The sequence below is a fragment of the Rhinolophus ferrumequinum genome, chromosome X (genome assembly GCF_004115265.2).
Source record: "Rhinolophus ferrumequinum isolate MPI-CBG mRhiFer1 chromosome X, mRhiFer1_v1.p, whole genome shotgun sequence".
Classification (NCBI taxonomy): Eukaryota; Metazoa; Chordata; class Mammalia; order Chiroptera; family Rhinolophidae; genus Rhinolophus; species Rhinolophus ferrumequinum.
In genome coordinates, this window is record NC_046284.1 from 5,472,358 (window position 1) to 5,497,998 (window position 25,641).

The window sequence follows — 25,641 nt, forward strand, 5'->3', positions numbered from 1 at the left end:
TATACTTAAGCCACTCAGTCTGGTTGCAGTGTGGAAAAGACTGTAGGGACAAGGGCAGAATCAGGGAGACCAGGTAGGAGGCTGTGATCCAGGTGAGAGAGGATGGTGACTTAGAAAACCTGAAGATGCATTTGAAAATAAAGCCCATAGCATTTGCTCATGAATCACATATGGCACAAAAGAAAGAGGGGTATCAAGAAGGACTCCAAGGTTTCTGACCCAAACAACCGGAAAGTCAGAATTGCCATCAGCTGTGACTGGGAAGGCTGTGGGTAGAACAGCTTTGGGGAGCTCTGGAGTTGTTTTAGACACGTGAAGTTTGAGATGCCTATTACACATTGAAGTGAAGATGTCAATTAGTCGGTTAGATATATAAATCTGGGTGACAGGGAAGAGCTCCAGGCTGATGATATAAGTTTGGGAGTCATCAGTATATAAATGTACACTCAAAGTCATAACTCGAATGGAATCACTAAGGGACTGAGTGTTCATAAAGAAGGTGCTCAAAGATTGATCCTGGGGCACTCTAGTATTTAGTGCTGGGAAAGAGGAGACTGAGAAGAACAACCAGTTGAGAGCATGATGTCCTGGAAGTTAAGGGAAAAAAGCCATTCAGAGAGGAAGGAGTGGTCATTTGTATCAAATATCACTGAGAAGACATGATATGGACTGAGGAGTGACCACTGGATATGGTAATATGGACGTCACTTGTGACTGAGATAAGAACAACAAGGGCAGGCAGAATCCTTCATTGGAATAGGATCAAGAGAGAATGAGAGGAAAAGAAGTAATGGAGGGTGACTGGAGACTGGTTTTATTTGGAAAATTCCATTTAAAAATGATCTGATAAAAGGTTAACATTTAGTAATTCAAGATATCAAAGCATGGATGTTTGTTATCTTCTGTATTTTCCTGTATTTTTTACCTTTTTCCAAATTGATACCAACAAAAACATGAGTTCAGTGACTTGGTGGTGAGGTTTGTGGACTGGATGGCTTTGGAGTTTCCATTACTTGTATTACATTACATGAAATTTATGCAGTGCACCAAAACTACAAAAAGGAAAAATGGTGATTGCAAACAATTTTAACTAAGTAATGAAAAACATCCAATCATGAAATAATTGCCAAACAGGCAGGGCAGAAATAACAGACTAAAATGAGTTGGAAAAGGGTTGGATAAAAAGCCTGAAATCAGGGCCGGCCCGGTGGCTCAGGCGGTTAGAGCTCCATGCTCCTAACTCCGAAGGCTGCTGGTTCGATTCCCACATGGGCCAGTGGGCTCTCAACCACAAGGTTTGCCAGTGCAGTTCCTCGGGTCCCGCAAGGGATGGTGGGCTCCACCCCCTTCAACTAAGATTGAACATGGCACCTTGAGCTGAGCTGCTGCTGAGCTCCCAGATGGCTTAGTTGGTTGGAGCGTGTCCTCTTAACCACAAGGTTGCCGGTTCGACTCCCGCAAGGGATGGTGGGCTGTGTCCCCTGCAACTAGCAATGGCAACTGGACCTGGAGCTGAGCTGCGCCCTCCACAACTAAGACTGAAAGGACAACAACTTGAAGCTGAACGGCACCCTCCACAACTAAGATTGAAAGGACAACAACTTGACTTGGAAAACAGGCCTGGAAGTACACACTGTTCCCCAATAAAGTCCTGTTCCCCTTCCCCAATAAAATTAAAAAAAAATCATTTATTAAAAAAAAAAAAGCCTGAAATCAGGAAAATTCCAGATATTCTACCTGTCTTAATAAATTTCTCCCACTGGAAGTCTTAAACAATAAGAAAAACTTCAGCCTTATTAAATTCCACTTATTGTTTTACCTGCTTAAAAGCAGAGTGGAAGTGATCCCAAACAGCAAAATGGCAAATAAAACAAAATCAAACAGCAAAACCCTTGCAGACAGGAAAGAAAATCAGCAGGAAACAGTAGCTCATATCTCTTGGTATAAACAAAGAATGTAAACTAATTTATACTTGAATGTTATGTGCACATTGATTATTCCTATTTTGGATTATTATTAATTCTGGAACAGCTTTCCCTTAACTATTCCACTTACGCACACCCCTTCTCCTCCTTATTTTTAGGGTTCCTTTCTCTATTCCCTTTAGTTAACTCACAGAGCCTTTGCTGCATTATTTCTCAGAGGGTTGCTATTTCTTTTTCCAATGCAAGGGAAGGATAGGGATGGATTACCTTCCATTTTAAATTATCTATATCATATTGCTTTCTGTTGGTGCAAATCATGGGGAGTTTGAACTGTATCTCTCACTCTTGATATCTGAAAAGGACTTTTTCTTACCATTCTATATAAAGCCACTTGCTTTGAAGTCACTGAATAGGTCTCTGGAGGTGGTACCTTGAAGCAAAGTGTCAGTTACTATCTCATACATTTTCTACTTACATTTCATAAGAAATATTATAAGATACAGGAAAACAGTCTGCTATATATTTAATATTGAGAACAAATATAGTGAACCATTTACAGCCAGGACAATGATCTTTCCCTGAACATGAGAAAATCAGGAGGGTCAAGGACTTCTAATCACTGGTATGGTGTTTGTTTGGAAGTTATAGCAGAGTTCACAGGAGCTCAACTTTCCTGACGAGTGAGAATTTGCTTGGGTGACGTCACACACCCAAGAGAAACAGGAACTTTTAGCTAAGAAAGAAAGAGTTATGACTCTTCTTTTTATACTGCATAAGTAAAATGATAACATCACAAAACAAAATGAAAGAAAAAATGTTCAACCACAATCTCACTACCTCTAACAAATAAAACTTTCTTAATTTTTCAATGTTTCCTTCCAGTCTTTGGTGATGACATCTTTTGGATATATGAAGTAATGTGAAAAATGAAGATAATTTGGCTTTCATCACAACAGATGAAAAGCAGAGTAATATATTTAGTACTATCAGTGTAACATCCAATTATCAACCCCGATTTAGTCTCCTTGCTGATACCAGTCACAACTTCAATCCTTCTCTTAGTCACCGTCTACTGCTAGTTGATAGAACATGAGAGATAGTGGTCTTAGACCTTAGACATACCCCAGAGGGTTGGTGACTGGCCAGAAGGCTTGAACAAAGAGGCAGAAACACATCTTTAATATCAATCTTTCTCATCTTTCTGAAAGTATTCTTACAACCTGGCTCTTAATTCTGCTATAAAAAATTGTTCCTCATTCTTTTTAAATTGAATTTAATTTTACTATTAGTGTCAGGTGTACAAAGTAACATAATGGTTAGTCATTTACAGCCCTCACAAAGTGATAACCCCAACAAGTCTACTATCCATCTGACACCATACATAGCTATTACAATACCATTGACTATATTCCCTATGCTGCACTTTACATCCTGTGACAATATCTATATATGTCTATATCTATCTATCTATCTATCTATCTATCTATCTATCTATCTATCTATATTATTGTTGACATTCAATATTATTTTATATTAATTTCAGGTGTACAGTGCAGTGGTTAGGCATTTATATAATCTATGAAGTGATCCCCCAATAAGTACAGTACCCATCTGACTTTACAACATAGTCTTTATAACATTATTGTTTATATTCCCCAATCTGTAGTTCATATCCCCATGACTATTTTGTAACTACCAATTTGTACTTTCTAATCCTTTCGCCTTTCTCACCCATCCCCCAACCCCCTCCCATCTAGCAACCGTCACTTTTTTCTTCATACTTGATATATATATATATATATATATATATATATATATATTCTGAGCCAAAATTGGTAACTGTCTCATGAATAGTTTCTATTCTTGCTGTTTGTGCCCTATTACCAGGTATTTTCCTCTAAGACTTGCTATTCAAAGTCTGATCCATGGACCAGAAGCATCAACATCAGCTGGGAGCTTGACAGAAATGCAGAATCTCAATCCCCATCCAGACCTTCTGCATTTTAACAAAACTCCCAGGTGAGTCATATGAACATTAAAGCTTGAAAGTAACCAAGTGCAGCAAGGGTCTAGAAATTTCTATCAAGTGAGAAGTATGCCCAGCATGTTCACAATTCCCCCAGAGCATCTTCATCATTGTTAGGAGGAATGCTTATTCTCCTTGCTTTCCTATTTTCATGTCTCTTTCTGAGGGCTGAGGGGATTTACTCGAATAGTCTATGTTTCATATGCTAGTGGGTGGGAGTACTGTGCCACAAAATTGCTATCATCATCATCACCATCACCATCATCATATTGCGAGATAATATTTATTAAGCACTTACTGTGACCTAGCACTATTCTAAGCAATTTATGTGTTTTGCCTCCTTTAATACTCATAGCAACCTATAAGATAGGTGCCATGTTTATCCCCATTTTGCAGGTAAGAAAACTGAGGCATGTGGAGGTTCTGTACCTTGTCCAAGGTCACACAGATGATAGATAGGCTCTACTCGGTTTCAGACTCAGGCAGAAGAGAACATTACATTTTTAGTTATTAGTCTCAGAGTGATATTAATGAATGTTGTGTTCTTGAAAAATGAACAGGATATTATGAAAAAAGAACAGACAATAAGAATGTACTCTTAGAAATGAAAACCATAACTCATGGAATAAAAACTTTAACAGAAGGATTGAATGATAGGAGGACTTTGTTGAAGATGGATATGTTCACTTAATGAAAACTCCTTTGTACATTTTTCTATATGACTGTTAGGTTTCAATAAAATTTACCAAAACAAAAAACAAAAAAAACACAAACCCTCAATGGATGAGGTACACGTAAATAGCAAATTAGACAGATATGGAGAGAAAATTTGTAAACTAGAATGTAAATTTGGAGGAATTACCCAGAATGAAGCACATAGAGATAAGAAAATGGAAAATATGAGAGAGATGTTAAGAAACAGAGAGGAGAGAGAGAAGGCCTAAAAAAGTCTAATTGGAGTACCAGTGAAGGCACTAGAGAGAAAGGAGGAGAGTCAATATTTAGAGATAAAATAGCTAAGAATTTTTAGAACTGAGAGAAAAATCATCAATCCTCATTCTGGAAGCCCAAATGACTCTTAAGCAGGACAAGTAAGTAAGTAAGTAAATAAATAAATAAATCAGCCCCTAGAAGTATCATTGTAAAACTAATTAGAAAAAGACAAAATTTATATAAATGTCTAATCACTATGTTGTTTTGTACACCTAAAACTAGTAATAAATAAAATTTTAAAAATAAAAGGAAAATCTTAAAAACAATAAAACAGTTGAGAATATCTACTGTATTAGTTTTCTATTGCAATCATAACAAATTACCTCAAACTTAGTGGCTTAAATACAAATTTATTATCTTACAGTTCTAGAAGTCAGAAGTCTGACATGGGTGTCACTGGGCTAAAACTAAGGTGTCAGCAGGGCTGCATTCCTTCTGGAGTCTCTGGGGGAGAATCTGTTTAATTACCCTTTCCAGCTACTAGAGGCCACCTACATTCCTTGGCTTGTGACCTCCTTACTCTATCTTCAAAGCCAGCTATGTGGCATTATTCTGAACTTGCTTCCATCATCACACCTCTTTCGCTGAATGTCTTGACTCCATTTCCTACGTTTAAGAACCCTTGTGATTATATTGGGCCCACCTGGATAATCCATGATAATCTCCCTATTTTAAGGTTATCTGATTAGCAACATTAATTCTATCTACAACTTTAATTACCTTTGCCATGTAACTAAACATATTCAGAAGTTCCATGGATTAGGAGGTAGAAATCTCTGGGGGGACATTATTCTGTCTACCATACCTACAAACATAAAATAATCAGACTGAAAGCTGACTCGTCAATGGTAGTGGTAGAATCCAGAGAGAGTGCAATGATATCTTTAGAGTATTAAAATAAAATAACTGTCAAACTAGAAGGGGATACCCAGAAAAACAAAAATTGAGTTGGCCATTAATACACTCCAAATAAAGAAAATTTTGAAGATGTACTTCAGGTGATCCCACACGGAAGATATAAAATGCAGTAAGGAATGATGAGAAAGAAAGTGGCAAATAGTGTAGTTTAATCTAAACAAACACTGACTCTAAAAACATAATACTTATGTCTAATTTGTAGTGATTAAAAAAAATATACTGACTCATGAAGAAAGAGAAAATCTGAATAACAAATCTATAACTAGTAAGGAGATTGAATCAGTAATCAAAAACCTCCCAACAAAGAAAAGCCTAGGACCAGACGGCTTAAAAAGGAACTCTTGTATACTGTTGATGGACATGTAAATTAGTATAGTCATTATGGAAAACAGTATGGAGATTCTTCAAAAAATTAAAATACCACTTCTGGGTTTTTATCTGAAGAAATCTGAAACACTAATTCAAAAAGACATATGCAGGGCCGGCCCGGTGGCTCAGGCGGTTAGAGCTCCATGCTCCTAACTCTGAAGGCTGCCGGGTCGATTCCCACAAGGGCCAGTGGGCTCTCAACCACAAGGTTGCCAGTTCAATTCCTGGATTCCCGCAAGGGATGGTGGGCTCTGCCCCCTGCAACTAAGATTGAACACGGCACCTTGAGCTGAGCTCCCGAATGGCTCAGTTGGTTGGAGCACCGGCTCTCAACCACAAGGTTGCCGGTTCGACTCCTGCAAGGGATGGTGGGCTGTGCCCCCTGCAACTAGCAATGGCAACTAGACCTGGAGCTGAGCTGCGCCCTCCACAACTAAGACTGAAAGGACAACAACTTGACTTGGGAAACAGTCCTGGAAGTACACACTGTTCCCCAATAAAGTCCTGTTCCGCTTCCCCAATAAAATCTTTAAAAAAAAAAAAAGACATATGCATCCCTATGTTCAGCATTATTTACAATAGCCAAGATATGGAAGCAACCTAAGTGTCCATCAATAGACAGTTAGATAAAAAAGATGTGGTACATATAAAAAATGGAGTATTACTTGGCCATATAAAAAATGAAATCTTACCATTTGTGACAACATGGATGGGCCTAGAGGGTATCGTGCTAAGTGAAATAAGCCAGACAGAAAAAGACAAATACCATATGACTTCACTTATATGTGTAATCTAAAGAACAAAATAAATGAACAAACGAAACAGAAACAAACTCATAGATACAGAGAACAAATTGATGGCTGCCTTATGGGAGGAGGGTAGGGGGATGGGTATAAAATTTGAAGGGATTAAGAAGTATAAAGTGGTTGTTACAAAGCAGTTATGGGTATGTAGGGTATAGCATAAAGAATATAGTCAATAATATTGTAATAAATATGTATTGTGTCAGATGGGTACTAGATTTTCTGGGGTGATGGATGTGAGAGGGTTAGGGGTCAGGGTGAAAAGGTGAAGAGATTAAGAAGAACAAATTGGTAGTTACAAAATAGTCATGGGGATATAAAATAAACCATAGGGAATATAGTCAATAATATGGTAATAAGTATGCATAGTGCCAGGTGGGTACTAGACTAGTCAGGGGGATCACTTCTTAAATTATATAAATGTCTAACCACTAAGCTGTACATCTGAAATTAATATAAAATAATATTGAATGTCAAAATAAATAAGTAAAGTGTAAAAAAGAAGAAGTAAAAACTGTCAGTTACGAAATAGTCATGGGGATGTAAAGTACAGAATGGGGAATATAGTCAATAGTATTATAATAACTATGTGTGGAGTCAGATGGGTACTAGATACATCAGGGTGATCACTGCATAAATTATATAAACGTCTAACCACTATGCTGTACACCTGAAACTAATACAAAATAATATTGTCAATTGTAATTGAAAAACAAAGAGTCACAGGGATGTAAAGTACAGCATAGGGGTTATAGTCAATAATATTGTAATAACTATGTATAGTGCCAGTGAGGTACTAGATTTATCAGGGTGATCACTTCGTAAGTTATATAAATGTCTGATCACTATGTTGTACACCTGAAAGTAGTAATACAATATTGCATGTCAACTGTAATTGAGAAATAAAAATTATTTTTAAAAAAGGAAAATAAGGGAATACTCTTCATACCTTTTTGAACATAAATTTGACCCAAATTGTTATGTTGTTTCTGCAGCTTGTCCATTTTACTCCAAACTCAAAACTTCCTATAGCCTTTCTAGATTTTTCGTCATCTATGTCCTGTATTAAGCATGCAATTCCTTCAGTTGGACCAATGGAGTTTTAAAGCAAAATCATACAAAAATAGCCCTGGTTCACATCCTTAAGTCCTTGGGGCCAAACGTGTTTTGGAATTCAGAACGTTTTGTAGTTTAGAAATTACACATAGAACATATTAGTAACGCCCCAGGGAAGCTGGAATAGCACCCTGTAATCAAAGACAGTAATATTTCTGCAGCAAAATGCAAAATTCATGCATCAACACTTACACTTAGTGAGATAATTAATGACTATAGCCTCATAATCCAGGTAAAGTTTTACAGCTGAAAGTGTTTGTTACAAACTTAAAGAAAATGTTTGTTTTCCGGAGCTTTCTGAATTTTAGAATTGTAGATAATTGATTAAGGACCCATATTTCAACATTTAATCCCTTAGCAACTCCTATCAATTCTATCTGCATACCTATCTCTTAAATCTCTCTTTCGATCCACTGACACCATTCTAGCATCCTATACCAGGCCGCTCTAGATCTCTTGCTTGGATGACTTGAAAATATTTCTAACTGACTTGCCCAATCCATGTCTCAGTTCCCGACTATCCATCTTTCACAATCCTCACAGAGTAACCTTTCAGAAACGTAAACATGGTCATGTTATAGCTTTGGCTCCCCACTGCATATAAGATAAAGCCCAAACTCCTATACAAGTTCCTACGAGACCTGGTCTCTGTTAAATGCTCTAGCTTTACCTCTTGTTGCACCCATCCCACATGTTATAGCCAGTTTTCCGAACAGCCCATGGAGTTTCCTGCCTTTGCTCACACTGCTCCCTCTTACTTAGAAGGCCCCATTTGCCAATCAGTGACTGTCAACTCACCTCATCTCCTTTGGCCTCATGTTCAGCTCCTTTATGAAATTAACCAACACACCCTCTTAAGTATTCCACCTTCACACTTATAATATTCAATGCCTCTGTGTGATGACATGTCTATCTGCCCTACAGCTCCTGTATCTTTAGCTCTCAGCACGGTCCCTGTTACCTAATAGGTGCTCAATAAATGTGGAGCAAAATAGTGAAAGTGAAGATTCTGTGATGGGGAGAGAACTATAGACCTTACGGAAGTCCTAAATCTGAGTTTTACATTTTAATTTGTGGAACAGTTAGCTTAATATGTCGACAACAAATCTTAGCACAATATATTAAAATTGTTTAAAAAGATAACATTTCTTGCTCTACTCCCTTCATACAAATTTCTATGCATATATATCAAAAAAGTTAAAAGAAAAAGTAAGGTAATAATATATGACAAATGTTACCATGTAGGAAGCAGGAGAACTAGAAATGGGCTTCCAGAAGGCTGATGTATAGGTGCAGACACTCAAATGCCAGTTTATTTCATCAGCAATATCCGTCTCTGAAGATTGATGCCATTTCATGTCAAATCTAAAATGGGATTTATAAATAAGCCCATTTGGAGGAATGACAAAGCTACCATTTAAACATCTAGTCAGGATATGGCCTTTGAGACAATCTTTATGCTTACCAATTGATAAGAGATAGGAAGGAATCACAAAACAAAGGCAAAAAAAGACCACTGGCTATTTTTTACATGAAATTAAGTTATCATTACAAAACTAAATGTTTCAGCTTTGTTTTGATAGATAATGCCAAATTTAAATTTCCCAATAAAGTTTGAGAGTTTACAGAAAGAATTCAACAGTAGCAATTTCCCATAAATAAAGTGACTTAAATGAATATGTTCTATTCTAAACTATTTTAATAGATTTAGAGAAAAAAGCAAACAAGTATTCTCCATGGTGGTAGGTCAAAAGGGTAGTAGGGTAAGAAAAGTATTGAATTCTAAGCCCCACTAGGCTATTCACTAGCTGTATAACCTTGATTAGGTAGCTCAACCTCTTTCCTTATTTGTAAAATTGTGATAAACAATGCTTTACTTATCTGCTTCATAGAATTAGAGTTACTAGGAGAAAAATAACGGGAGATGGGAAATAAATAAGAGAATAAATAGAAAGAAAAGGAAATAAACTCTTATTGGACAACTATTCTTACTAGGTTCTGTTAGGTGTTTTCATAATCTTAAATATCATTTAATTCTCATAACAATCATGTGAAGGAAGTAGTATAAACTCTCATTTTACGGATGAGAAGTCTGAGGCTCAGAGAAGGCAAGTATCTTGCTTAAGGTCCTACAGTCAATTAATGGCAGGACTAGGAACCTATACTCTATACCAGTGGTTAAGATTATTATCTTTATCTTTCACATCTATTTCATCTCCTCCACCAAATCATTTAATACTCTATTCTGCATACACTTTAGTGTTAATTCTAAGATATAGGTCTTGTCTTTAAAAGCTCATATTTATTCAATATTTGTCATTTGAATTATCTAAATTTAATCTTTATCTATGTGCTTTGTTTTCCTCTATTCTTGACACCTTCTGCATTCAACCTCTACAATATTAGGTTGTTTTGAAAGTTTAATTCTGGACCTTCCATTATCCACTTTATTCTCTACCAAGATGAAGATGAGTAAACCTAGTCTTATGGCTTTAAGTACCACATTTATGACACAATTTTTTATCTCCAGCCCTAATATCCAGACTCATATGTCTACCTGCCTCTTGGATGTCTAATACATATCTCAAACATAACATGTCAAAACAGAACTCTTGATTCAACTTACCCACTTAAATTATTTCTCTTCCAATCTTTCCCATCACAATATGTGACACCATCATCCATGTAGTAAGTAGCTCAAGGCAAAAACCTAAACACCATCCCTCAATCAATCTTTTCCCCTCACCTCTAACACCAAGGGCTATCAACTCTGCCTCTAAAACATGTCCCAGACGCATTCACTTTTCATTATACCACCCTTACTGCTACCATCCCAGACAGGGTGTTTCACACAGCATGCTCCAAGAGTAAAGAGGCAGTCTGTACAGGTAATAGGATTTTAAAATGTATTCCTGGATTTTGTTTGTGACTATTTTATTTAGAATTCTGACATCTATAATGAGTAAGTGAGATGGGTCAGCAACTTCCTCGCTTTGTTGGGCTTTGATATTAAGGTTATGTCTTTTTATACATAGAATTGTGGGTCTTCCCTTCTTTCTATAGCCTGGAATTGAATTTTCCTATTTTTCAAGGGCAAGATAAAGCTCAGCGATGAACTCAGGATCTTCAATTCCTTTTTTGAAAAACTTAGGTGGTAATTGTTCTCTATATGTTTCTGCTTCTTCTGGGATGGATTTGTTGTTTATATTTTTCTTAGAAATAATCAATTTCCTCTCAATTTTCAAATATGTTGTTGCCAAAAAGTTGTACAAAGTATTCACCCATAATTACTTTAATCTCTCCTATATCTGGTTATGTCAGCTCTCTCTCTTTTTTTTTAATTAAAATTTATTGGGATGTATGTCAGCTCTCTTATTCCTTATGTTGTATACTTTTACATTCTCTTTTCTGTTTAATCAGAGGAGCTTTTTTTATTAGACTTCACAAAGAAATAAGTTTTGGATTTATTTGTTTCTGTTTGCAATTCTATTAATTTAAGCTTTTATCTTTATAAATTTAGTCACCCAATATATTGTTTTATTATTTTATATCTACTTTCTTAAGATCAAATATTAAATTATTAATTTCTCTTTTTAAAAAATGATTAAAATTTTCCCGAGCTTAGCTCTCACAGTGCTCCATTAGTTTTGGTATGAATTTCTCTTTTTCAGTACATCTAAATGGTTGATAACTTGCTTTTTGGTTTACTCTTTGGCAAAAGGTTTATATTTTTAAATTTATAAGTAGTTAAGATTTTCATGGTCAATTATTTATTAATTATTTTTAATTTTACTGGATTATGAGAGAATGTAGCCTGTAAAATTCTTTAGTTTTCTGTTAAGGTTTCTGTGTGATTGCTTTAAAAAAATGAACATTCTGTCTGTGTATGTGTGCACACACACAAGTTTATTATTTATTCATTGTGTATTATTTAAGTGCCTCTATGTCTTTACTTGTGTTTTATCTATTAGATATGTCCAATAATGAAGGAGGTGGTTTGAAATCGCCCATTACAATTGCATTTTTCTCAAGTTCTCCATGTATTTCTAATAATTTTTGCTTTATGTATTTAGCTTTGTGCATACACTATTAAGACCATTCTATCTCCATAAATAGTGCCTTTTATCATTATATGACATCCCTCCTTATTCTGTTTAGTGCTTTTAACCTCACATTCCACATTATTAATATTGTTATTATTATTACTTCTGCCTTCTTTTGGTTTCCATTTGTCTCCTTTTTTTGGTGGAGGGCTGAAAATGTAGGATTCACTCACTAAAGTAGTATTATTGTATGATGCTGACCTGGTAGTTTTATTGTCTTTGTTTAATAAAAAATAAGTATTACTCATTTAACACATTCTATATCATAAAGTAAGGAAAGAACCAAGAATACAAAACCTAGGAGGAATGCCAGTATTTAAAACATGCCTAGAAAAAGAAGATCCTTCAAATGAACCATAGAGGGATTGTCATGGGGGTATGAGGAGAACCATGTAATACAATATACTTTAACCAAGAACTTTCTCTGTAAAACTTGAGTTAGTATATAACAAATAAATTCTCTACTTTAATTAAGTAAAAAAATTCACATATTAGAGAGTTTTGCAACAAATGATTCCCATAGCTAATTTAAAGTAATTATTTCCTAGTTGTTACTCTCATGAGTTCCTTCCTCTAACATGTACATATTTACTGGCCGTCCTTTTTAAATAATAAAACTTACTTGTTGATGGGGATGTCTTCAAAGATAAGTCCTGTTTTAGAAAACAGACACAAAAGTTACACTATTTTTGTATATTTTTTCTTAAAATATTTATTTACTCATTTAAAAATGGACACTTACTTCCTACAATGCTAGAAAAGGAGCTGTGCAGGTTGTTTGCTATCATTGGTTCACCTTGCCATCTAGCTTCAACAGGTGTGTGGTCTTATGAAGGTAATGTTGGTTGTAATATATCAAGTAGAGAAAATAATCTGAAAGTGAGAGACATAATTAGAAGAAAATCTAAGCCAAATTTATATCAATACAGTAACGACTTCTATGTACCTTCCCATTAGAAACTAATAGGGCCTCAAATTATTAGGTTAATGAGTATAAATAAAGTCATGTTAAGTTAATTATTAAATAAATTTTAATTGAGCACTTGTTATGTACCAGGCACTGTACTAGGAGCTAAATATACAGCAGTGAATTAAAAAAAACCAAAAACATAAAAATCCCTGCCTTGGTGTAGTTTACACTCCCCTGGAGACAGAAAATAACCAAGAGAAATAAAGTATATATTAGATCGTGCTAACTGCCAAAGAAAAATTATCAGAGAAAGGGGTATGATATGCTGGTGAGGAATGGGGATATTTAAATTTTAGATAGAAAGGGTTCGCTGAGAAGGGGACTTTTAAGTAAAAAAAGCGAAGGATGTAAGAGAGTGAACCATGTGGATCCAGCAGAAGGAACAGCATGAGCAAAGGCCTGCATGAAGGAGTGTGCTCAGTGTGCTTGAAGAATAGTGAGGAGGCCAATGTGTCTAGAGCCAGAGTGATCAAAGGAGTCAGAAAGGCAATGGAGGGCCTGGGAAAGAATTGTAAGGACTTTGGCTTTTTCTCTGAGGCCACCATCTCAGGTCAACTTCCCTAAAATGGGGAAGCCATTGGATGGATTTGAACAGAGGAGACATGATCTATCTCACTTGTATTTTGATGAGATCACTCTGACTGCTATGTAAAGAACAGACTGTAGTGGGCAAAGGCAGAAGCTAGCAAGTGGTAAGAAAGCTGTTGTAGTCATCCAGGTAAGAGATAACGGTAACTTGGACTAGGGCAGTAGCACTGGAGGTACTGAGAAGTGTTCAACTTCTGGATATGTTTTGAAGATTAAGTCAACCCCTGATGGACTAAATGTGGGGTGTGACTGAAAGAAGGGAGTCAAGGGTAATTCCAAAGCTTTGGCCTGAGAGAGTAGAAGAAATGAATTGTGGTTCGCCATTAACTGAGATGGGGAAAAGCAGGTTTGGGGTGGAGTATCAGGAGCTTAGTTTGGGACATACTGAGTTTTGAAATCCTACTACATATGCAAGTGAAACCATTGAATAGACACTTGCATATACAATTTTGGAGTTTAAGAGCAATGGCTGTAGCTGGAGATACTACTTTTGGATTCCTTATCATGTAAATGGTATTTAAGGCCATGAGCCTGGATGAGGTTATCTCGGAAATGAGTAAGTATAGATAAAGAAGAGAAATAAGGACGAGTCAGTGAAAAAAGTCTAAAAGAAGAGCCAAGAGTTAGATAAGAAGAAAACCAAGAGGCAAACTGAAGAAAGTGTATCAAAGAAGACAGAGTGATGGACTATGTCCAATGCTGTTGAGGTGTCCCAGTAAGATGAAGACTGAGAAATTAACATTGGATTTTGCAATATGGAGATCACTGGTGACTTTGACAAGAGCCATGCTGCGATGGGTACAAAAACCTGATCTGTATTACATAACTGCTTAAAGAACTTAAAGCGGTTCAAGAGCAAATAGGGGAACTATTAACACACCTTTCTTAGTAACTATAAGAACAAGCAGAAAAAATAATCAATTAAGATATAGAGGATTTGAACAATACAATTAACAACCTCAACCTCATTGACACTGTACCCAACAATGACAGGATACAGTTTTCAGGTATACGTGAAACTTTTACAAAAAAAAAAAAGAAAAGAAAAATTATATGCTGGGCAATGAAGCAAGTATCAACAAATTCCAAAGGACTGAAATTACAGAGAAGGTTCTCTAACATGGCACAAGTAAGCTAGAATTCAATAACAAAAAAGATAATTAGGAGATCCCTCTATATGTGAAATTTAAAAGTCCTTTTCTAAGTTACACAGGGGTCAGGCCCTGTTCTAAGCACACTACACGTATTGAATCATTTATCCTGATAGCAACCTTGTAAGGATAAGGCAGCTGAGGCACGGAGAAGTTAAGTGGCCTACCCAAGGTCATTAAGTCCATGAATGGTAGAGTGAAATTTGAACCCACGCACTCTGGTTTTATAGTTCTATGGGCCAAGTGTTCTGGGTGGCATGTGTGGAGATCACCAGCAGTCAGTTTGGGTCTGTAGGTAATCAGGTCCATAGGCCTTTACAACAGCGTAACAGTAGATCCCCTACCCACCCTATACTCTACTTTGGATTCATGTTTACAGCAGGCTGAATCCACAGTTTGTCAACCACTACATTTAATCATCTTGTAATATCTGTTGTAAGCACTAATGATTCCCAAACCATAGGGACTCAGAAAAGTTGTCACTCTTTTGGAAATAGAGCAAATATAGTTTTCACTATACATATATATACATATATATATATATATATACACACATACATATGTATGTGTGTATATATATACATATACATGTATATGTATATGTATATATATATGGTTTTACTCTATACATATACAGTTTTCACTATACGTATATATATGGTTTTACTCACGGGACTTAAGTTTATCATAGTTTTGGTTATACTCACATGTTGAAATTGAAGAAGGTGTATCCATTGGGAATATATGCACAAAAGAAAAACAAAAGCAACATTTAAAATAAATACAGTTTAAGTGTTTGAGTTAAATTAAAAGCAAACTACTTCAGATGCATATAGACCTTATGATAATATAGCTCAATGTGTCTAGAGGATCAAGTAACGTCACTGAAAAATAATCACCCACTAACAAACAGAATATGCCTGATTATGAGCAGTCACGTGCCAGTAAATGTATAACAACCAGCTCTCAAAAAAAAGAAAAAAGGCCTGTTTTGTAGTGTTTGTCCATTTCTGTGGTGTTACCAAATTCAAGTTACCAAAGTACCATCAAGCAGCTTGCAAAATTCCTGAGAATTTAACAACGGGCTCTTGTAAGTTGGTATAAGTTATATATCTAGCACACTACTGAAGTATGACGCAAACTAACCTTAAGATATTACAAAGGACTTACATGTTAAGAATTATAAGGTGTCACACTTTATGTATGTGTGTGTGTGTGTGCGCGCGCACACGTGCACGTTTCTTTGTACTAGTAATCTTTTAATTAGCAATTATTTACATGTACAAAATGGTATACAGTAAAGACTCTCCCACCCATCTCTTTCCATGAGCCATCAAGTTCTTCTTAGAGGAAGTGTAGTTTATTCATTTCTTGTATATCCTTACAGAAGTATGATTCTTTTTTTCAAAGAAATTGTAAAAACATATATATTGTTTCTATTTTCTGCTTTTAAAAACAAAGATGATAGCATACTCCTATACTTTGTTTCACATCTTGTTCATTTTCCACTTAACAATCCATCTTAGAGATCATTCCATTTTAGTACATGAAAACAAGCTCCTTATTGACAGTCATTTTGCTATTACAATGTTGCAAATGATATCCTTATTAATTTATCATTTCACAACTGTGAACATATATGGTAAATTCCTAGAAATGGAATTGTTAGGTGAAAGACTGCTTCAGGAAGAGGCAGCAGACAAAGTCGGTAGCTAAGCAGTGGAAGAAAAGATTGTAATCCTGTCCTCAATAATTACTGACATAATCACATAATAGAGTTATATTACCTGCAAACCGAGCTCTGTTTGGTGAAACTTTCACAACTGGTCTATTTGAAATGGAAGTACGCAATGCATGCTGGAGACTTAAAGAGATCACAAGAAAGGTGAGGCACACAGGAGAATAAATAGAATTACATATATCAAACCCAGCTGAGCCTTCATTTCCTGCATTTCTTTAATTCATCCACCTATCCATCCATCCACCAATTAATCCATCCATCCTACTACACACTAACTATACATCTGTGATAAAGAGATAATTAAGAAATAGTTAACGGACTTGTCTAACAGGCGATTATATAAATCAATTATAAACAACATAACCTAAAAGTAGAATGAATGCATAATACATGACCCTTACAAAAATTTTGGACAATACTGAAAAGTACAAAAAAGAAAATTGAAACAAACCACAATTTTCCACTCAGAAACAGCTAACATGAACATTTTCAAGTGATATTCCTCAAAATTTCTATTATTCAATTTGTATGTATATACACACAAGTCCTGACAATTAAGTTCACGAACTTGTTGCACTGATGTTGCTAATCTTTTTTGATATCAAAGGGATTATTCATTATGAATTTGTACCAACTGGACAAAAAGTTAACCAAGTTTACTACTTGGAAGTACTGAAAAGGCTGCGTGAAAGAGTTAGATGACCTGAACTTTTTGCAAACAATTTATGGCTCTTGCATCGTGGCAATGCACTAGCTCACACCACACTGTGCGAGGGAGTTTTTAGCCAGGAAACAAAAAAGAAAGAAGTCACCGGGGGCCAGATCAGGTGAGTTGGGACACCCTCCCTACTCACCTGATCTGGCCCCCGATGACTTCTTTCTTTACCCGAAGATAAAGGAAATATGGAAAGGAAGACATTTTGATGACATTCAGGACATCAAGGGTAATACGATGACAGCTCTGACGGCCATTCCAGAAAAAGAGTTCCCAAATTGCTTTGAAGGGTGGACTAGGCACAGGCATCAGTGTATAGCTTCCCAAGGGGAGTACTTCGAAGGTGACCATAGTAATATTCAGCAATGAGGTATGTAGCACTTTTTCTAGGATGAGTTTGCAAACTTTATTGTCTGACTTTACATATGGAGTATATTTACGTGTGTATGTGTAAACACACACATGTATGTGTCGAATATTATTATGCACAATGTTTTGTGGATAAACAGTTTGCCATGCCATTAAATAATCATCTAGACGTCATAGGAATGGTGGCAGCGGGGCACACTTTTTGAGTTCTCCTCTCGATCTTATCACAAATGGGACATCTATAACCCATCAAAAGACTCTGCGTATCATGCAGAACAGCTAAGAGACTCGTGCAAGGATTACTTGAAGGTGGGCAAATTGGGCGAGCAGGGGAAGAGGGAAGGGAGCGGAATGGAGATGCGGCCCACATCTGCGGCTGTGGAAACGTGCCGGCATCTGCGGAGGTGGAAACGCTGCAGAGACGCAGGGGATCCCAAGACAGAACAGAGAACACAAAAGCCAGGAAGTGGGCACTTTCCCTGCGTCCCACAGTTGATCTCTCCCACCGAGGGGGCAGCATATCCAGCATTTGAGGCAATAACCTCAGCTGAGACCTCCAGTTGGGCCCTAGGCTGGATAAAGGACACGAACTCCATACCTGGGCCCCTCCCCCTGCTCTTCCAATCCTACCCCTGCCCTTCCAGAGACTTAAACTGGCCCCTGAACTGAGTAGTGTCAGATTACAGAGGAGCCTTAGTTCTCAGGCTCTGGGAAGACTGGCGTGCAGCTCTGACCCAGGGAAGAGGCTGGGAAGAGTGTGATTTCTGCTGGGCTAGGAAAGAAGAGACTCCTCCAGCCCCAGCCACCACCTTTTCTGGCCTGCAGGAAGAGTGTGACAAGGGTGGGCTGGGAGAGAGAAGACCCCTCCATCACCAGCCCCCACCCTTTCTGGCCTGCGTAGGGCAGGGCAATTACAACTGCGGAGGCACTCCCAGGGATCAGCAGTAAACAGCAGATGCAGCTCTGGGCTTTCAGCAGCTCAGAAATCTCCCGCCCACCACACACACACACATACACACACACACACGGAAGAAGTGCCCTAAGACTCCGGAGAACTGGACACAGGGCTGGTAGGGCTACTCTCAGTGCGCATATGTGCAGGCAAGGGCAGAAACTGCACTGACTTTGTAGAAACTACCATCCAGACCCCTCAGCCCCACGCATCTAAATCTGCAGTCCCAACGTCACTCTGGGCACCAGGTGACCGGCTCTGCCTGCACAATACGCAGAGGACTCTTTGGTACAGCAGAGGACAACCTGGAGATTACTTGGTGGGCTTAAGCCAAGACTGGCGCTGCTTTTTGCTTTGTTTCCTTTTGTTTTGTCTTTATATCTTTGATATCTTTGCATGTGTTGAGTGGGGGTTGTCGGTTGTTTTTACATGTGAATGTATTTGATTTTTCTTTGTTGTTGTTGTTGTTGTTGTGCTCGGTGATTTGCTTTGTTCTGAAATTGCCCTACCAGGGCCCAGCTTAAGAGGCACAAGATTCAACATACCCAGAGGCCAACTCCAGACCAAACCAGAGTACTACCGGGTTTGACCTACAAGTGACACACCCAGAGGGAATTCTCTACAGGCACAAGAGCCCATAGAAGCCAAACCACATTTAAGTGGTCAACCCTCACATAGCAGAACATCCTGCGGTGGGCAGAGCCAAGTCTCACAACTAGTCAGCCTAGGAGTTAACCCCACCTACTCACAAGTGAAAAGCAATTAAAGATCTTCTTTAATAGGACAATATACACAATATAAGAGTCACTTTGGAGCACACACAGAGGAGAAGAACAAAGTAGTGCAAGTCAAATACAAAGGACACATACTACATAAGATAACCCAGCAAGAACTAAGAACTCTAGGGGATCTACCATCGAATACATCGAAGCAAACACAGAGAGTCAGCCAGAATGGGGAAACAAAGATACACGTCCCAAATAAAATAACAGAAGAAACCCCCAGAAATGGAACCAACTGAAACAGAGGTAACCAACCTATCAGAGACAGAGTTCAGAACACTGATGATAAGAATGTTTAAGGAGCTTAGAGACGACATAAAGAAAGATGTAGAAATCATAATGAACAACCAGTTAGAACTAAACACAATTACCGAAATAAAGAACTCACTTGAAGGAATTAACAGCAGGATAGATGAAGCAGAGGATCGAATCAGAGACTTAGAAGACGAGGTAGCAGAGATCACCCAAACGGAACAACAGAAAGAAAAAAGAATAAAAAACAATGAAGATGGCCTAAGAGACCTCTGGGATAACATCAAGCGCAACAACATGCGCATCATAGGAATACCAGAAGGTGAAGAGAGGAAGCAAGGGATTGAGAACATATTTGAAGTAATAATGTCCGAAAACTTCCTCAACCTGATGAAGGAAACCAACATACAAGCCCAGGAAGTGCAGAGAGTTCCAACCAGGATAAACCCAAAGAGGTCCACACCAAGACACATTATAGTTAAAATGGCAAAGGTTAAAGATAGAGAGAGAATCCTAAAAGCAGCAAGAGAAAGACAGAGGGTTACATACAAGGGAACTCCCATAACACTATCAAATTACTTTTCTACAGAAACATTGAAGGCCAGGAGGGAGTGGCAGGAGATACTCAAAGTGATGGAAAATAAAGGCCTACAACCTAGATTGCTTTATCCAGCAAGGCTATCATTTAAAGTTGATGGAGAGATAAAGAGCTTCCCAGAAAAGAATAAGCTAAAGGAATTTATTACCACCAAGCCAGCATTGCAAGAAATACTAAAAGGACTTCTGTAAATAGAAGAAAGATGAAAACAATCTAACTACAAATTTAAAACTGGCAATAACTCTGTACCTATCAATAATCACTTTAAATGTAAACAGATTAAATGCTCCAATCAAGAGACATAGGGTGGCTGAGTGGATAAGAAAGCAAGATCCTTGTGTATGCTGTATATGAGACTCACCTCAGATCAAAAGACACACACAGGCTGAAAGTGAAGGGTTGGAGTAAGATATTTCATGCAAATGGAAATGAGAAAAAAGCTGGAGTTGCAATATTTATATCTGACAAAATAGACTTTAAAATTAAGAACATATTAAAAGACAAAGATGGGCACTACATTATAATAAAGGGATTGATCCGACAAGAGGACGTAACCCTAGTAAACATCTATGCACCCAACATAGGAGCACCTAAACATATAAAACAGATATTGACTGACATAAAGACAGAGATCAACAGTAACACTATCATAATAGGGGACTTCAACACACCTCTGACAACAAGGGACAGGTCTTCCAGACAGAAAATCAATATGGAAACAAAAGCCTTAAATGACACATTGGACCACTTGGATTTAATCGATATTTTCAGAACATTTCACCCCAAAGCTGCAGAATACACGTTCTTCTCAAGTGCACATGGAACATTTTCCAAGATAGACCATATGTTAAGCCACAAAACAAGTCTTGATAAATTTAAGAGAATTGAAATCATACCAATTGTCTTCTCTGACCACAGTGCTATGAAATTAGAAATGAACTACAGGAAAAAAAAACTGGAAGACACACCAATTCATGGAGGCTGAATAACATGTTACTAAATAATGAATGGGTCAACCAGGAGATCAAGGAAGAAATCAAAAGATATCTCGAGACAAACGAAAATGAAAACACGATGACCCAAAATCTATGGGATGCCGTGAAAGCAGTCCTAAGAGGGAAATTCATAGCATTGCTGGCCTACCTAAAGAAACAAGAAACATCACTAATCAACAGTTTATCTTCACACTTAAGGGATCTGGAAAAAGAACAGCAAAATAAGCCCAAAGGGAGTACAAGGAAGGAGATAATAAAGATCTCCTTATTTATTTCAGCAATAAATAGATGAAATAGAAACCAGAAAAACAATACAAAAGATCAATGAATCCAAGAGTTGGTTCTTAGAAGAAGATAAACAAAATTGACAAACCTTTAGGCAGACTCATTAAAAAAAAAGACAGAGAGGACCCAAATTAATAAAATCAGAAATGAAAAAGGGGAAGTGACAACAGACACCGCAGAAATACAAAAAAAAATTAAGAAATTACTATGAGCAACTATATGCCAACAAATTTGACAATCTGGAAGAAATGGACAATTTTCTAGAGGCGTACAACCTTCCAAGGCTAACTCAAGAAAAAACAGAAAACCTGAATAGACTGATTACCACCAGGGAAATTGAATCAGTAATCAACAATCTCCCAACAAACAAAAGCCCTGGACCAGATGGCTTTACAGATGAATTTTACAAAACGTTCAAAAAAGAATTATCACCTATTCTCCTCAAGCTCTTCCAAAAAATCCAGAAGGAGGGAAGACTCCCAAACACTTTTTACGAAGCCACTATCACCCTGATCCCCAAATCAGACAAAGACACCACAAAAAAAGAAAACTACAGGCCAATATCTCTAATGAACATAGATGCAAAAATCCTCAACAAAATATTAGCGAACAGAATTCAGCAATACATTAAAAAGATCATACACCATGATCAAGTGGGATTCATCCCTGGTATGGAAGGGTGGTTCAACATCCGCAAATCAATTAATGTGATACACCACATTAACAAAATGAAAAATATAAATCACATGATCATATTGATAGATGCAGAAAAAGCATTTGATAAAATCCAGCAGCCTTTTATGATAAAAACCCTTAAGAAAGTGGGAATAGAGGGATCATATCTCAGCATAATAAAGGTCATATATGATAATCCCACAGCTAACATCATACTCAATAGGGAAAAGCTAAAACCATTCCCCTTAAGATCAGGAACAAGGCAAGGTTGCCCACTTTCTCCACTTCTATTCAACATAGTGCTGAAAGTTCTAGCCACAGCAATCAGACAAGAAAAAGAAATAAAAGGCATCCAAATCGGTAAGGAGGAAGTAAAATTGTCATTATATGCAAATGACATGATACTATACATAGAGAACCCTAAAAACTCCACCAAGAAACTATTAGAGCTGATAGATGAATTTAGTAAAGTAGCAGGACAAAAAATTAATATTCTGAAATCAGTTGCATTTGTATATACCAACAATAAAACATCAGAAGGAGAAATTAAAAAAACAATCCCATTGACAATTGCTCCAAAGACTATAAAATACCTAGGAATAAATTTAACCAAAGAAATAAAAGATCTGTACTCAGAAAATTATAAGACACTGAAGAAAGAAATGAAAGAAGATACAAATAGATGGAAACACATACCATGTTCATGGATAGGAAGAATTAATATAGTTAAAATGTCCATATAGCCTAAGGCAATATATATACATATTCAACGCAATTCCTATCAAACTACCAACGACATTTTTCACAGAAATAGTACATATAATCCTAAAATTTATATGGGACCATAAAAGACCCCGGATAGCATCAGCAATCTTGAGAAATAAGAACAAAGTGGGAGGTATAACAATACCTGATATCAAATTATACTACAAGGCTATAGTAATCAAAACAGCATGGTACTGGCATAAAAACAGACACATAGATCAATGGAACAGAATAAAGAGTCCAGAAATAAATCCATGCCTATATGGCCATTTAATCTACAACAATGGAAGCAAGAATGTACGGTGGGGTAAAGACAGTCTATTCAATAAACGGTGCTGGGAAACCTGGACAGACACATGCAAAAAAATGAAGCTGGACCACCTCCTTACACCATATACAAAAATAAATTCAAAATGGCTTAAAGACTTAAATGTAAGATCTGAAACCATAAAATTCCTAGAAGAAAATATAGGAAGAAACTTCACAGACATTACTCGGAGTAAGATTTTTACTGATATATCCCCTCGTGCGAGGGAAGTAAGAGAAAAAATAAACATGTGGGATTACATCAAACTAAAAAGTTTTTTCACAGCAAAGGAAGCCATCAATAAAACAAAAAGGGATCCTACTGAATGGGAAAAGATATTTGCCAATGATATATCTGATAAGGGGTTAATATCACAAATCTATAAAAAACTCACTCAACTCAACTCCAAAAAAACAAACAACCTAATTTAAAAATGGGCAGAGGACATGAAGAGACATTTTTCTAAAAAGGACATACAGATGGCAAACAGACATATGAAGAAATGCTCAACCTCACTAACCATCAGAAAAATGCAAATAAAAACCACAATGAGATACCACCTCACCCCAGTCAAAATGGCTATCATCAATAAATCAACAAACAACAAGTGCTGGCTCGGATGTGGAGAAAAGGGAACCCTTGTGCACTGTTGGTAGGATTGCAGATTGGTGCAGCCACTATGGAAAACAGTATGGAGGTATCTCAAAAATCTGAAAATGGAACTACCTTATGATCCAGTAATTCCACTCCTAGGTATCTATCCGGAGAAATCCAAAACTCCAATTCAAAAATCTTTATGCACTCCTATGTTTATTGCAGCATTATACACAATAGCCAAGACATGGAAACAACCGAAATGCCCATCGGTAGATGACTGGATTAAGAAACTGTGGTACATTTATACAATGGAGCATTACGCAGCCATAAAGAAGAAAGAAATCTTACCATTTGCAACAACATGGATGGACCTAGAGAACATTATCTTAAGTGAAATAAGACAGACAGAGAAAGACAAATACCATATGATCTCACTTATATGTGGAATCTAAAGAAAAGAATAAGTGAATAAACTAATCAGAAACAGTTTTGGAGATATAGAGGAAAAACTGAGGGTTGCTAGATGGGAGGGGGGTTTGGGAAAAGGGGGAAGGTGAGGGGATTAGAAAACAGTCAGTAACCACAAGATTGCCACGGGGTTTTGAAAATTAATTTGGGGAATGTAATCAATAATGTTGTAAGGATTTTGTAGGGTACCCGATGGACACTTGTCCCATTTGGGAGACCACCTCAGGGATGGTGTAGATGCCTGATCACTGCACTGTACACCTGAAGCTGAACAATAATGAATGCCAACTATAATTATATATATATATATATACATATATATATATATATGTATGTATATATGTATATATGTATATATATGTATATGTATATGTATATGTATGTATGTATATACTTACAAGAAGCCAAGTACAGCATTAGGAATAGAGACAATGGAAATGTAATGGCTCCGTGCGATGTCAGAGGGATAGTGGATGGGGGGAGGGAGGTTCACACAGTGTGAGGGATATAAATGATAAACGTCTAAGTATTACTTTGTCTTGTGCACCTGAAATTAATAAAAAAAAAAGAACACCAATTTATGAATAAAAAAAATAATCATCTACAACATTTACTCTTACTAGGGGAACCTCTAAGTAAGGAAATCAAATTCTTCAAAAGAATGAGGTAAGTCAGTCCCAATCTCTGACTTTGGAAATCACTCCATGTAATAAAAGACGTTCCTTTGGGAAGCTGTACCCTTGTGAACGGTATGGAATTCCACAAAAGGCTGAAAAACTCTATTCTCTATTACCATTTAAGATTACTGCATAGTATTCCATCATATTCAAAGCCCATAATTTATTTATTCACTCTCATGTTGTCAAAATGAGGGAAATTATTTAGAGGGAAACAATATTAACATATACTCAGACATTTATGAACTTACCTGTTAGGAGGAAAAATTTCATTTTTCTCTTCTAAAGAATTTAAATGCTGTTTCAGTGCTTCAATTAAACTGTGGGGTGTCTAAAAATAAAGTTGTTATGAAAGAGCTATTTTCTGATAGTTCTTAGCAAATTCATACTCCATCAACAAAAAAGATTTGAACAAAAATTAAGACACCTGTACAGCAAATGCATTAAAGCTAAATAATCAATTAAAGCTACAAGTCAATTCATTATTAAAGGTAGCATCTT

At 36.8% G+C, this 25,641-nt stretch overlaps 1 protein-coding gene across 1 annotated transcript in view; it reads right to left on the reverse strand.

Moving 5' to 3' along the window:
- LOC117025153 (phosphatidylinositol-binding clathrin assembly protein-like) overlaps positions 1-25,641 on the reverse strand; it is a 48,011-nt gene that overhangs the window by 7,926 nt on the left and 14,444 nt on the right. The window contains exon 9 of the mRNA XM_033110934.1: positions 25,392-25,471. Within this exon, the coding sequence (XP_032966825.1) occupies positions 25,392-25,471 (80 nt within the window). The remainder of the gene's footprint in view (positions 1-25,391; positions 25,472-25,641) is intronic.